The sequence below is a fragment of the Amphiura filiformis genome, chromosome 3, assembly GCF_039555335.1.
Source record: "Amphiura filiformis chromosome 3, Afil_fr2py, whole genome shotgun sequence".
NCBI lineage: Eukaryota > Metazoa > Echinodermata > Ophiuroidea > Amphilepidida > Amphiuridae > Amphiura > Amphiura filiformis.
The window spans coordinates 731346-747086 of NC_092630.1; the positions used below are offsets into that span (position 1 = coordinate 731346).

A 15741-nucleotide genomic window follows, 5' to 3' on the forward strand; every position below is an offset into this window, starting at 1 on the left:
AGTAATATTTTTTTTGCTGAACCATGAAATGGTATCAGCCTATATTAGTGTATGTTACTTACTTGCTTACTTACTTACTTCCTTACCAACCATTTGGTCTGAAATGGACATATATTTAAATGCCACGAAGGTATGAACCCCCCAAGTGGTGTCACATGAAAGAGGAAGGAGTAAAGAATATAATAAATATTTCCTAACATCAGAGGTCATCCAAGGGGTCTCAGGGGTCAAAAAAGGTCATTTTAACCGAAAATGCTCCAATTGAGCTGAAATTTATATGCAATGATCCTTATGACATTCTAAACATGTTTAAAATATTTTTAAATTCATTTGAGGTCATTAAGGGGTCATAAAGGGGTAGGCCTATACATGTAGGCCTACCACAATGTACTGCCAAAGCCCCATGGTTCAGCTATGGTGCGGTAACCGCTCTAGTTTTGCTATATTTTATTATTCATGTAATCTTGTTTGGGTCGATAGAGAAATAAAAGTCCATCATTGGATGGACGCCTAACTAACTAAGTAATACCCCCGGCAATAGCTGCACTTGGTGCCCTCATTTTTTGCCCTATCCCTGGGCCCCATTGCCAGCAATATGTTCTTTGAATTTCCCAGCCACCCCCCACACACACACACACACAAATCATGTGTCCAACCACGCCCACCCACCTAGTTTAAACCCAATGGCACTGTTAGGGTGACGAGCTTTCTTTACAGCACATCAATTATGTAATAATTTATGTAAACATCATTGTTTGCATTATTTTTTACTCGATCAAAAGGACTTCGACTTTGACTGGATGCCTCACAACGCTTTTGTAGAACCCATGCGCGAAGGAATGTTGATATCCATGAGTTTGCATTTTTACTCGATCAAAATTTAATAGCAGAACTTAAGCTTACCATCTGCACTGCACTACCACACCAGTCGGGACACCAGTGCAGTACCATCTAGAGTTACAGGTTGCTGGCTCCCAATTTAATAGCAGTTTATTCAAAGGTAAGTCAGACTTTTGATAAGATTTGTATAATTCATTGGCTCAACTTCTACGGCAGATGTCTCACTTCTCATCTAAGTCGGCACCAGTGTCCAGTCTTTTTACTCGCACTTACTTAAAGCCTTAATGTACGATCTTTTTTCAGAATTTACCTTTATTTTTTTCAAACCCGATTTTTTGGCATATTTGTAATACTTACACATGTTCTAACTTAAATCTATGAGCAAACTGTCAAATTCACCCTATATATTTTGTAGTAAAACGGGATGATTTTCTGTTGGTCCGACATAAAATCATAATTTTTTAGATTATGATTTTATGTCGGTCACGATCGCAAACCGTAGTCTCTTACAAAACTAGTCTGGTTAAGCTCCCTCCACATGCCGCGTAGGAGACTAACTCTGAGGCCGCACTCGCTGTCCTAATCCAAATGTACGAGATGTTTCGAGTGATAGAGGTGAAGTTTATGATGTTGTTTCTTTGCAAATTCCCAATGTTTTTGTGTCCAAATGTATTGGGAACTTTCATAATGATTGCATATTATCATTTTGGAAGAAAAAAAGAAAAATCTAAAAATTTAAGAAGATCGTACATGTACATTAAGGGGGTACTACACCCCTGCCCAATTTTGTGCCTATTTTTGCATTTTTCTCAAAAATTATAGCGCATTGATGACAAGTAAGATGTATTATAGGGGCAAGGACTACAACTACTGCACTGAAAATTTTATTTCAGCATAGACAACAGTTGTGGAGTTACAGTCAAAAATGAAGGAACACCAATATTTGATCAATAAATCAATAACCTACTTGCCTTGAGTTCCTGAATTTTCAGTACAGTAGTTGTAGTCTTTGCCCCTATAATATACATATCTTACCTGTCACCAATGCGCTATAATTTTTGAGAAAAATGCAAAAATAGGCACAAAATTGGCCAGGGGTGTAGTACCCCTTAACCGTAACCCAACTAGGTCTCACTAAAGCTCACTATTTAAACCACTCTGCGTGCATGCATTCCACGTGACTTGATGACTTAATCAGCCCAAGTCATATATACCCAGGGAATCGTTGGCGGGCCGCGTCACCTGTGTGGCTACATGCTGGGGATCTTCTGCGTGGCATGCGAGGGGTCCCAGGCTTGAATCCCGGGGGTGCCAAGTGACTTTTCTCCTCATCTTCTCTCCTTTTTCGTTTCTTCTTTCCCTTCCGATAGCAAAAAAAAACACGGGTAGGGTTAGAGTTAATATGCATGTTTTTCCTAGGCTTATGCCTCCTTAACCCTAACCCAACTAGGTCTCACTAAAGCTCACTATTAAAACCACTCTGCGTGCATGCATTCCACATGACTTGATGACGCAATCAGCCCATGTCATATACATGTATACCCAGGGAATCGTTGGCCGGGCCAACGTCACCTGTGTGGCTACATGCTGGGGATCTTCTGCGTGGCATGCGAGGGGTCCCAGGCTCGAATCCCGGGGGTGCCAAGTGACTTTTCTCCTCATCTTCTCTCCTTTTTCGTTTCTTCTTTCCCTTCCGATAGCAAAAAACCACGGGTAGGGTTAGTTAGGGTTAAGGCTTTAAATTTAACGTTCACATCTTTGTTGGTGGAATGGTGGCGGGCGAAAGGATTTTTGGATGTTAGTTTCTGCACCGAATATGATGTTGCACCACTTGGCGAGATACCAGTGAATATTGGGCTACCAAGAATCACCGTAGAAGTAGAATTCAAGAATTGGTGAAATGAGACTTATTAAAGGAAGCTGGAAGTCTCCGGCAATCACAACATTATGCTGTATATGTTACATAAAATGATCAAGCACAAAACTCATACTGACCATAAAAATGAACAAAACGGTGTCTCTCAACACATGAATGTGATACGATATTCAAAATTCCCAGGGCAATGACGTCCCATTCTTAGTCAGTGGGAGTGGTCTAGTTCGTAGACACATAATCTGATTGGACAATCGCATGATTTTGGGTGCCATCTATCAGGCAGTAGAAGACCCCACGTCATCATGCGTGTTGATAACGCATAACACGCTTGTAAGTTGTAGAGGTGTGCATATGTATCGCGTATGCGTAGACTAGTGCGGAGTACGCGAACGCGCTAGCAGTACGCGCAACAGAATACGTGAAGTTGTAAACAAGTTGCGTTCATTTTATAATAAGAGGAGTTTTTATGACGGTAACTTAATTTTTGCTTTAAAAAATAGTTTACAGTTATTAAAATAATATTTAACTGACTAAGAATGAGAATAAACTATAGGAATTTTTATTTTGACTATCCTCTACCTATGATAGATGACAAGCAGGTCTTTTTTTATCGTAGTGGATGCACTACTCAAAATATTGGACCTGCCTGTCGTCTATCACACGGTAGAGGATAGTCAAAATAAAAATTCCTATCGTTTATTCTCCAAGTAATAGCATGAAGGCTGACGACAATGAGCACAAATAACCATGACATCAGTGCCCTGGTACACCCATTGTCCATTGAATGTGTGTCATCGGTGACTGTAGGAACCCATGGATTTGATTCATATATAGTGCCCTGGACAATTTCGGCTCGGGAATTTTGAGAGCCGGCGGTTTTTATTCATTTTTATGGTCAATATATGAGTTTGTTTTAAATAAAACCAAGTCGTTATTCGTTCTTGTTGATTATGTAATGTAAGACATAATCATAATGTTATGATTATGATTGCCGGAGTATTGATCATTTTGTATATGTCATTGATTCAATGATATGCATGCATGAGACGTGTCAGCCATAACTCGATCTGTGAACTCGGAACAAAACCGCAGATCTCTGGGTTATTATTGTGCAATTGTAGCAACATTTTTGCTGTCATGACCGGTACCTCCAAACTTCCATTGGTTTACATGGAAATGTAGTTATACTCAGGGTCCAACAATTTTTGTGGTACAAAATTGAGTGCAATTTAATTTTCTCTGTGAAATTCATGTTTTTCTGCGCAATTCACTATTATAAAATGTGGACAAAAATGGTCTTTTGTTTGCTTGTATTGAAATTTCAGCCTTGTTTGAGGTGTCACAGTAATGAAATAATAGATTAATAAACACATGAATGTAACCATTTGCTAATTTGTCTTGTCCTCCTGTGGCATGTTGATCGCCCCCTTGTAAACTTTTAGGCCTTTTTTATACTTTTTAGCCCATTTTTGACAATTTTCATCAAAATTTCCCTCCTTGAAAGTTGTCTTTCCCCCAGTGTCTTAGCGAGTCATCTGTCTGCATGTCATGCTCATGGGATGGGCAAAATGAATGACAGATGCTATATTATAATTATAGGTGTTGAGAAAGGCTATGGACCTTTTAGTATACCAGATTTGCGAAGCAAGGCCATGGCAACACATATTTGAACTCTTTGAACCTCCAGTGGGCTGTAGAAGTCTGGTAAATGTTTTAAAAGGTCAAATTAGAACCTGCAATTTTATTCAAATGACAGGCAAATCTGCAGTACCTCAATTTCTAGCTACAACCCTGCTTTCCCCCATTGCCCCCCCCCCCCCAAAAAAATCCAGGCTATCAGTGCTGTACGGTGCGACCAATTTAGGCACATTGGCGACTAGATTTTTTCTGATGCGACTAAACCTTCAATCCTTGGCGCCAATGGCGACCAACTGTTGAAGCTTTTATTCGTCACCAAATGCAAAATGTGTAAATAATGTAGTGTTCAATAGTACAAATGTATGGCTATGAATATCATGACATCTCAATGCCAATGGGGACTTTCTGGAAAACATATCTATAGGCCTACACTGTACATGCTGTGTATGGAGTATGTAGATTGAGTACAGCAGCTATGATTCATTCAACGCAACATGTGGCTGTGACAGGGAAACCCCCTTAAAATTGAACGTAGATATACATTGTGGCAGAATGACTTTGAGAAAAGTTGGAATATGGTGCGTTGGCGCCTCAGTTTTTTTACTTGGGAGCAAAATTTGGACGCCTAAATTTATAAAGTTAGGAGCCATTGGCTCCTCAATCAGTTTTTGCACCGTACAGCACTGCAGGCTATTCTAACTACATGTACTGCCGGCACAGGCTATTCAAGTGTAGTATCTTGTGGATGGTATGTAATGCATTGAAGTACAATGACAGTGTTTAGGGGCTGAAGGTAGGGGGAATAATTTATTTTTTTTAAACCAGAAGTAACATATTTGTTTTCTTTGCTGACAAATATAGATCCAGAAATGGCAGCAAATTTGACAGAAGAAAGCGCTTCATGCCAAGTAGGCATCACCAAATCAGTTTATAAGAATGGACACTTCATGAACCCATTTAAAGATGGACAACAACAGTCCAACATGTTATCTGTCTTCAAATTTATGGCAGAGAAAAACAATAGCAAGGTTCCTAGTTCACAAAGTGTAAGTGGTCAGTCATTTAGGGCTCATATTGAAATACCCTACCACATTTTCACACAGAAAGAAGGCAGGATTCCCTCGCTAAGCGGCGCCTCAGGAAAGCTTCGGTCATAAAGCGGATGGATTATATGCATCAGTGATACACCCTGCCCAGGATTTTAACAAAAGAAGGCTAGCACAGGAAAGCTGCAGGATGGCGCACACCTTCCTGTGTAAGGGAATTTCAATATGAGCCCTTAGGGAAACAATGTGAATTTTTGTTTTTACTATCCTCTACCGTATGATTGACGACAGGCAGGTCCAATATTTTGAGTAATGATACAGGTGCAAATGAAAGAAACTTATTTACGGTTTTAGTTGCACGTACTGTGATCTCGTTCATGTATTATACTCTAGAATGTGCTACATGCTCATGTCTCGACAAGTGTCTTCTGCAGTGATGCAGCTCCTGCCGTCTACCGTGTAATAGACAGCATAGAGAAATCAATCAAATTCATCGCTAACAAGCTAAGCCATATATCCACTGACTAATAATTTCATTTCAGAGTTCATACTTAGTAGCCTAGGCCTCTGTGTTCCCTTAGTTTTGCGCCCTCTAATAAGGATTTAAAAGTTTTCAAAATCCACATTCACTCACTAAGTAAAGAAAATGTGTAGCTCAACACCGAAGATTTCATGTCTCTGCGACTTTCCGTTCAAAAGAAATCATGTTTTAAGGGTTTTTTTGTTGGGCCAATGTTAGATGGTAGTAGCAAGCACAATCCCTCATGTACATGTGCGGTGTCCAGTGGCCCTTATCATGGGGCCCTATCTTTATTCTTTTCTTCCTTGCATCAACTAATCAACATTTCTTGGAAGCTCAAGATCTGGGTAGTCTAGTCATAAAATGAATAAAAATTATGGTCAAGGCTAAAATTTGTAGATATATCCCATCAAATGGGATCAATTTAAAAAAAAATCAGATTACTATATTATTGACAAACCCGGTATATCTAAAAGATACCAACATAATCAAAGCGACACCAAGCGACATCAAATCATTAATGATTATGCCCGTATTTATGATTTGATACCAAATTTAACCCAAAGCACACATTTTTATAGATTTTTATTTTTCTCAATTGGAGAAGGTGCTAGGGCCACAAGTGCCATACAGCCAGCCAGCATGACATCACTAATCATAGATCACTTCATCGCATTGGTTGTTTTTGCCGGTATATGGCTGTACCATTTCGCACCCTCTGACATTAAGGAAACACTTAATTAATTCCAAAAGTTTGATTTCTTATACATTCCCCATAATTACCATAGAAAAGGCAAATTGGTGACAAAGAAATTGACTGGAACTGAAAGGCCCTGTACAAAGCAATAGGAATTTTGTGAGGGTGTCCTCTTTGACAGATGTAAGAAATGGGTAAGGGCAATAGATGGAATAACCCCAATTGAGAGAATTTCAACAAGAGTGATTGCTCCTGCACAAGATGCTGTGTCTACTTGATTTCTATATCAAGTGATGTGGACTCATTTTACATATTTCTAATTTACAGGTCTTGGATGAAACTTTACCCATCGTCAAACCTGATGCTACAGAAATTAGCACTCCACCAGAGACAGGTATTAGACTAACCTGGATCGGACATGCCACTGTACTGGCACAGTTTGACGGCATCACAGTCCTTACAGACCCAATCTTCACAGACAGATGTGGCATGATGTCTTGGCAGGGGCCCAAAAGGTTTCGTCCAGTACCTCTAAAGGTGAACGAGCTCCCTAAGTTGGATGCAGTTGTCATCAGTCATTCTCATTATGACCATCTCAGTCGACCGACGGTTCTGGAACTGAACAAAAAGTTTGGTAAAGACCTTCACTGGTTTGTACCGCTGAAGTTAGGTGAATGGATGAAAGCTGCTGGATGTGAGACTGTGACGGAGTTAGACTGGTGGGAGGAGGCACATATGGATAGTCATCCTGGGGTGATGTTTGCATGTACACCGACTGACCACTGGGGAATGAGAAACCCTACTGATAGGTATGTTGTGAAAGAATTCCAAATGTTGAAGCAAAAATTTAGTAGATGACTAAAAAAACTGTTTTGAAATAGTTAGCATACATTTACCGTAACCACCCGGGTATAAGCCCAACCCCTAGATGGCAGTTTTCACTTCAAAAATGGGGGTGGGCTTATAACCAGGGGAGGGCTAGTGCTTGAATTTAAAAATAAGAACAATTATCCCCCATTTGTCATTTGTATATGCCCAATGTATATGCCCAATGTACCAGTAATTTCTATCATCTATATCAATTTCTTAAAATTATAAGTGTGGAATGTTAATTATCAACAGTGTTCTTAAATATGAGAGCAAAGCATTGCTTTGATTCAAGAACTTGGTCAAAATTTAGTACTGGGCTTATACTTGAGTGCACCCTTGTTCCCAGAATGTATAGAAAAATAAGGGGTGGGCTTATAGCCGAAGGTGGGCTTATACCCGAGTGGTTACGGTAATATTATACAAGTTTATATTGTGGAAGTATGCCGATTGGTAAGCATCGGTAAGCATGCTGTAATAGCTCACTCACATCTTATTCAGATTGTCACCAAAATTTGGAAGCATGCAAAGATTTGGATGAAGTGGATATGCAAGAATTTTAAGTTACAAAATTTTTACAAAATTTATGCAGTATTAATCCCGTCAGACTTTACATGATTCTTCCTATTCGCAGTCACAGCTGAGCTTCTTGCTCAAAAGAGTGAAAAATACATGCAAATGCAAATATTTACTAATTCTTTGTATTTTTTCTGTATTTTAACAGATACAAGGTTCTTTGGGGCAGCTGGGTTATAAAAGGACCAAATCACAGCTTCTACTTTGCTGGTGATACAGCCTATTGCAGAACATTTAAAGAGATCGGACAAAGGTATGGACCATTTAGTGTGGCTGCCATTCCAGTTGGTGCAACAGAACCAAGGTATGAGATATATTTCATTTTATTTCATCATTGGACAGAAAAAAAACCCTCCTATGTACTTGTAGCCCTTAAGAGGTTACAAAGAAGGTTTTGCTTTTATGTTCAGGGTACTAGACACTTAGGAGGTTTATCCTGCCCAACAACGATCTGTAAAATCATGGTTGAACCAAGTGTTAGAAATAAGCCAACATTTTCATGGGCCATTTGGGTTCTGGCTTTCAGATCTGAAAATCTGCAAGCCCTCATCAATAATTACAGGTTAAACTGAATTGTGAAATGTATCATAGAGTTTGAGAATTTAATGTTATACTGGTCCATAATTTTGTGACACTTAATATCAAATAAAAGATTGAAGTTGAATACAACATTGGGTCTGTCCTGCTGACTTCGATAACAAAATTTCCAATGCCTTGCAGGCCCACAGAACCCATGGGATCAGCAGGTCTGCAGTGATTTTCACAAAATTTTGGCCTAATGGCTTCTTTCTTCTATCACTAGTTGTACCTACAATGTCCATACCACTGCATGTACAGGAGCACATACATACATATTTTGTACATGTTATTAACCCCCATGCAAATGCAGTGGTTGGTGTAGAGTGAGTCATCCAATAGGAGGGGAGCACCGATCATGATGGGAGGGGGCACAAGCCATTTTTCGGCAATTTTCCTATGGGATTTTCTAAATTTTCAAATCGTTGATATGGGGGGGCACATGCCCCTATTATGCTATGCTACTGAACAAATACTATGTTGTACAGTAATTATACAAACTCAGATGTAAGCATTCAGTTTCATACTTTCTGACCCTGGATTTAACACAAATCAACTTTCAATGTTATGTATAAATTCAGATCTGACCAATCAAACATGGACTGATTTATTGCTTTCTGACAGTATATAAATGTCAAACATGCTTCTAATGTAAGGATGTCTGAGGTGGACTCAGACTCAGGTGGTGCTATGCCTTTTGACTAGACTGGCCCCCAGTCTCGGTTCGGTTCCATCTCTGGATAATGTAACAATAAATAATTACGTAATGCCCTATGAAAAAAATGCCAACTCCCCCCCCCCCTTATTTTCTTCAATGCCAAAAACCCATTCCTCTTCATCCACAAATCGACGCCACTAATTACACCCACCACAGTCAACCATGCAGCAATATAGAAATATACTCATATTATAAGTGAACGCGAAAGTCCATTGAGCGCTGATTCCGAGACTGGTCCAATCTGTTAGAGATCTCACTTCCAAATATTCGTTCAACGAAGCACGGTGATTCCGATGTCAATTACGTAAAGCCCGCCCCAGTTTCAATTCAAATATGGTAGCACAAAGCTATGCCGCGGGATGTGACCTTAAGATCGGATGGGACACTTGTCAACAACTGAGAGGTATTGAGCTCAAGTGGCACGCGTCTGATAGACCCATGGTATGCAGCGCAATAATAAAAGGCAACCACTCGACTCGGACTTAGGCCTATTGTCCATATTGCGTACATTATCGCGTGCGGTTTGCAAATGTTTGCACATTATTTAGCTAGGAAGCCTTTTCAAATATCCCAGCGCTGCCAAGCAGCGTTGCCTGGACGGATACAATATCGTTGTTTAGTCGCCTACACAAACGCTAATGTAGTGAAAACATGGACGTGGTATATAGAAAGATTTGCGTGACTCCAAATCCGAAAAGTGAACTTCCAGCAGTTTGTGGGAGCTGGAAGTCAAATTGCCTACAGACTGGGAGGGTCCGTGTATTGGGTTGATTTTTAATGCTATGTAATCTACATTACCAGTCGTTCTCCACGGACCCGAGGGAGGGTCTACCTTTTGACAAGACTTTTAACATCTATTGGCTCTCTCCACCAAGGTGTATCAGAAGGGAAGGTAAAACAGACTTGTACTGGAGGAGTGACAACACCCCCCCCCCATACACACACACAACATTGATATTCAGGGGTAGCCTGGCTCAAACGACAAGGAAAAGGGGATGGACACCAGTTTTGACATGACTTTCCCTTACCTTAATGTTTGTATATTTTGTTCAATTCACCCAGTCACCCACCCCCTCCCCACACACGTGCATACACTCTTTACCTATTGTTTTCTTTACATACTGTTTGTTTATTCTACCGTACAGGTGGTTTATGAAGAGCATGCATTGTAACATTCCAGAAGCAGTCCAGATGCACCAGGAATTGAAAGCTAAGAAGTCTCTGGCTATACACTGGGGAACATTCAATCTCAGTTATGAGGTAATGCCATTGTCTATTGAATATTAAATCTTATAGGGCTATTCCAGTTAAAATACATACGCCCCCTATGGAATTAAGACATGACCTTAATCTCCCACATAGGGAGTGTAGATTTCAAATGAAATCATTTCAGGTAACCCCATTTGAAATTCACACTCCCTATTAGAAGATTAAGGTCATGTCTCCTATAGGATGTGTTTGGTTTCAACTGGAATAGCCCATTATGTTTTTGGAATCTTGCTTCCTATGTATACCTTGTACATTATACATAACCTGGCTATCATCATCACTTGGACACTATAATACTTTGCTGTAAACCTTTGACAAGCACATACTACTGTTATGTTGCAAAGTCGCATTTAACGATGTGTACAGCGCAAAATTAATTCCTAAATTTCCACTCGGCAACAGCAGATCACCTCAGCAGGTCAATGATCTTTCAACCTTGTTCTTGTATGACTATTTCAAATTATACCATTTTTTCACCCTGATGTGGCAGTGACGTCATTGCGCATTTCATTTGGTGCAGCTTCAAATAGCTAATGCTCCCTCAAAGCGCTGCCGTACGCATGCACACATTTAAAGATGCTGCACAGATGTACATGCAAAACAGCTGCCTCAATATGTTGACGTCACTGCCACATCAAGGGGAAAAATGGTAAAGTCAGTCGTGTTTGCACATCCTATGTTAGAGGTGCAAAATTAAAAACCTTGTCAAATTTCAAATAAAAATTGAGCTACAGCACCATTGGTGCTCTTGTTTTTTATGTCAAGGGTAATCTGGGTATTAACAGCAGTTATAGGTAATGCTGACAGGTTGGCACTTAGATAGGTATTGACCTCCTGCTTGAAGCTCTGCAAATCCTGATTTGAAGTAGGCCTATGTGCTGTCACAACATTCCAAATTCCTGCAGAGTGTGGGAGAAATGATCACCTGTGGGGCGACCAAGTTAGATGCAGAACATCTGTGTTAAATGTGAGCAAGCAAAGAAACCACATAATCACATTGTTTGTAAGAAACCATAAATCATAAATTTTGTTTGTATTTTCTTTTTTTCAGCATTACCTGGCACCGTTGACAGAAATCAAAGAAAACATGGAGAAAGCAGGCCTACCAGCAGAGGACTTCTTAACAAAGAAGCATGGTGAAATATGGCATTTGTTTGCTGATAATTAACATAAATGGAATGGCCTAGAAAACTGAGAGCCATGTACACTGAACCATATGCACCTGTTTTTAAGTCTAAGTAGAATGAATAAGTAAGATACACAGTATGTGCAGAATGTAAATAAGACTGATATTAAAGGGGCATTTTGTGATTTTAGCATCCTCATTTTAGGGTATAGTAAAGTTAAATGACTGAATCTGCTAAAAAGTTAATGCACTCAAACATTATTTAGAGGTTAATGACTGCGCATCAGTTGTTTTGAGGGCATTGTGAAATGTCTAAACATTGTGCTTTATAACCAAGGAATATTCCGAGGTCCAAAGCTCAATGTTTAATATTACACAATACCTGAAAAATAACTGATGCAAAGTCATTAACCTCATTCATAACCGTCACTTTTCACTTTTTCAAAATTCCATTTACGTCACATTTTCATCACAAAACAAAATACCATTCTAACTTTATCTTTCGTTTTCCCTGTAAAAAATCAAATAGACCCGTGTTAGGAAATACCGCTAGCCACCAATCACACTAGCGCGCAATCATGTGATGTCCGAATTTGGTGACTAGCGTCCGCTTAAATTGTTCGAATGCATAATACGTCACGAAACACGGTCATTGTAAAGCGTAATTCTAGCTACGTAACAAGACGCGGTCATTATACTTTTTCAGTAACCTGCATTTGCGTCCGCGTATTTAATAGTTAATATCTGTGATTGGATTAAAAACATTGTGTATATTCATAAGGTTATGAAATACTCATAAAGGTTTGTGATTGTATAACTTTTTAAAAGTAAGTTGGGTGGGAACTGTGGATCACAAAGTGTTCCTTTAGGTATTCCAGGTAATCACTCTCAGGAAATGGGCCAAAATATTCCCATTAGCTGCTCCCCCTCCCGGAGGTTCACATGTTTATTGCACCTCTTAATAACCTATATCGGTTTAGAGTGTTACTTGTATTGGAGAAATTTCTCATATTTTAAACCAGTTCAAGTGTATTTAAAGCCATATTATAACATTTTCAAACAAAATAGATTAGCATTTCTTTGCCATAAAATGTTAGCTTTTACTGTCAGATATATCCCCTTTTATTTTTGAGCCGAACAACTATGGCAAAGCAAAGAAAATTGGAATTAACTACCAGCGCACATGTCGCCAATACGTACCACTCCTTCGGTCATGTTGTGGTACGACCCTTTGTTGTGTATATCACCGTCCCACACGCCGTGTACGTAGTGTGTGTTATGAACATCGTGTATGCGTTTGACTAATAATTCCATCGTAATAATAAAGCGGGCGGTTCGGCGTTTTATTCAAAATCTCGGATTTTGACAAAACTACAGCACCTAGAGTCTTGATTTTTGCAGGGTATATTGGTTTAATAAAGTACAATTTAATCGTGTAAAAATGGAATTTTAAAATTTCAGTGAGGGCGTCTTCCTCAGCAAATGTTATAATATGGCTTTAAGTAAAACAGAAATACAAGAGTCGCAATTTCTTGCAAATACAGTCAAATCAAATTAAGTTAAAATTTGCAATATTTATTATACAAATAAATCATTGTGAAAATTGCAATAAACCAGTCTTTAAGTTCATTCAAAGAATGTAAATATATAAATGTAAATATTAATGTATAAGTACAGGTATATTTTATAGCATTGTAATAGTATATTTTTAGTCACTGTATATAGTAATCATATAGTATTCATATATAATATTAGTATACAAATATTACATGCCTATGAGTGTGATAGTACAAAATATATCATGAGGTCAAATTTTGACTTTTCTATTTGCGTAGCCGAGTGAAATAGATCAGTCAAAATTTGACCGAATGATATATTTTTACTATTACACAAATATTGGTATGTAATATGTGTTTTATATCATGATGTCACATGGTTTCTTTTCATGCCATGTGATAGTAAAAACTATCACACGGCTAAAGTCACTGTAATCATGATATAATACAAAATCTTAAACTGTACAACAGGTGACAGCACAAGAAAGTTAAATGTAATATTATATTGTTCCAATTATAATTAAGAGGATGGACTGTGCAGAATGGGTTATTGGTTGTTGGCCAATCGGATCAATAGAAGGATCAGAGATTCTTCGATGATTTCTTGCATAAATCATTGTGCCTTCATTGAATAATTCAAAGACCAAATTAACATTGTTATAGCTATATTAATATCATAATGAATGGCTTTGAGTGTGATACAGGAACTTCATTCCACAAGATTGCAAATTAATAGTCGAAGATGAGTGTTATATTTTTGTATGGAGTGCAATCAGGGCTCGGTTTTTGCCTGCAAAAACCTGCTTTAAACTGGCAAAAATGGCAAAAACTCGTAACACAGAAAGCTCATAAACAGAAACACAAAAATGCACTTGAGCAATGAAAACGCATGCCTTCAATTTCTTAATATGTTACTAATATAATAACAAAATCTGGCCTCAGGAAATTATTTTTGCAACTTAATAATTTGTTTGAGATGAAAAAAACTGAACTATAAATCACCTATTTGCCATGTTTGCCGGCAAAACCTGTTTTTGCCAAGCGGTTAAAACCGTGGTTGTTTCCACCTGTGGCAAAAACCTGCAAACTCTTGAGTGCAATATATTCTTGTATCACACAAAAAAGAAGCAAATGAATATTATTAATATTTTGGTCAGACTGACTTGGTAAAGTTGGTAAAATTTAATTAAAGATGAGTTTGACCAAACCCAGTGCGACTGTGATGCTGATTAGCGAAATGTATACGCCCAGGCCCGTAAGCAAGATTTCATTTGGGGGTGCTGATTTTGAAAAAGTGAAAAATTTTGTGAAAAGTGTCCAAAAGTGTAAAAACCTGAATTTATTGCTTTACGCTCATAAATTCTGAAATTTTGGGACATTTTGTATACTTTTCCAATTTTTCCCCCTGTCCCCCCCCCCTCCCCCCTGTGTACGGGCCTGCGCTTACATGTCATCTGCGCATACAATATATTTTTGATAATGTAGTTATCTGGGTACTTTGAAGAAATTATGCAATATATGCAGATTTATATAAGAATATTCACAGATATATATGCAGATGTATTGTACCATGCTGAAGGCTGGTATGAATAATAAGATATTTTATTGTGTTAATAATGTATAATGAATGTAAACATTCCTGTCAATTGACAGGTGGGTTGCTACATATCATACCATCATACAGTGGTCAAATTTCAGAATCAGGCATATTGTTGTATTGTAACAATTAGTTATTATTCGTCACCCTGCTACAATAATTGCCTAACTCACTTTTCAGCCTAATTGAGCATTTTGCCTAAATCATGTCTCTATTACATACATATTTTACATATTTTATTTATTTCCATCATATCAAAATACATGCAAGTAAATTTAACAAAACGGCAAAAAAGAATTTAAAAAGATGGCGGAGATGTAACAAAAGGCAAAAAGCCTGAATTGAGCGTTACACCACCTTAAAAAAAAGAAATATTAGGCTAATTAATATAATACTAGAATTACAGAAATTAAAATTACACTCAAATACAGATACATACATTTACACACACACACAAACAGATGTCTCAAGCAACAAAAGCAAGGTAATGTAGGAAAATAACTCACAAAAATAAATCATTTGATCAATAAGTCAAAATTACGGATGTGATAAGAAAAATAGTTCAAACAAATCCTAAACCAATTATATACATGTACCAAATACTGATACATAATTTACAACAAAGATATATTATATGCTTAGATTTTTCTCCATGAGAAAAGATGACAAATGCTTTTTAAAAGAATTTAAATTTCGAGCCGCTTTAATATCATGGGGGAACGAGTTCCAAAGTTTTGGTCCCAAAGTTAATACAGATTTAATTTTGTGTATTTCGAGTCTGTAATCAGTCTTGTTTCTCGTATCATATTTGTGAATACTTTCCAATTCTGTAAATAAAT

General features: G+C 38.0%; 1 protein-coding gene across 1 annotated transcript; it reads left to right on the plus strand.

The window, feature by feature from the left end:
• The first annotated feature begins 5223 nt into the window (after window positions 1-5223).
• LOC140147823 (N-acyl-phosphatidylethanolamine-hydrolyzing phospholipase D-like) lies at window positions 5224-11911 on the plus strand. Its single transcript, XM_072169576.1, has 5 exons — window positions 5224-5400; window positions 6945-7426; window positions 8209-8364; window positions 10500-10614; window positions 11675-11911. Exons 1-5 carry the CDS (start codon window positions 5224-5226, stop codon window positions 11789-11791), a joined length of 1047 nt encoding a protein of 348 aa, XP_072025677.1. The 3' UTR covers window positions 11792-11911.
• Window positions 11912-15741: the final 3830 nt, after the last annotated feature.

Bases quoted from the DNA above. Each gene is read 5' to 3' on its own strand.
- LOC140147823 (XM_072169576.1), top strand. From the start codon at position 5,224: ATGGCAGCAAATTTGACAGAAGAAAGCGCTTCATGCCAAGTAGGCATC. The intron at 7,427-8,208 runs GTATGTTGTGAA...GTATTTTAACAG, and splicing joins ATGAGAAACCCTACTGATAG to ATACAAGGTTCTTTGGGGCA. The intron at 8,365-10,499 runs GTATGAGATATA...TCTACCGTACAG, and splicing joins GTTGGTGCAACAGAACCAAG to GTGGTTTATGAAGAGCATGC.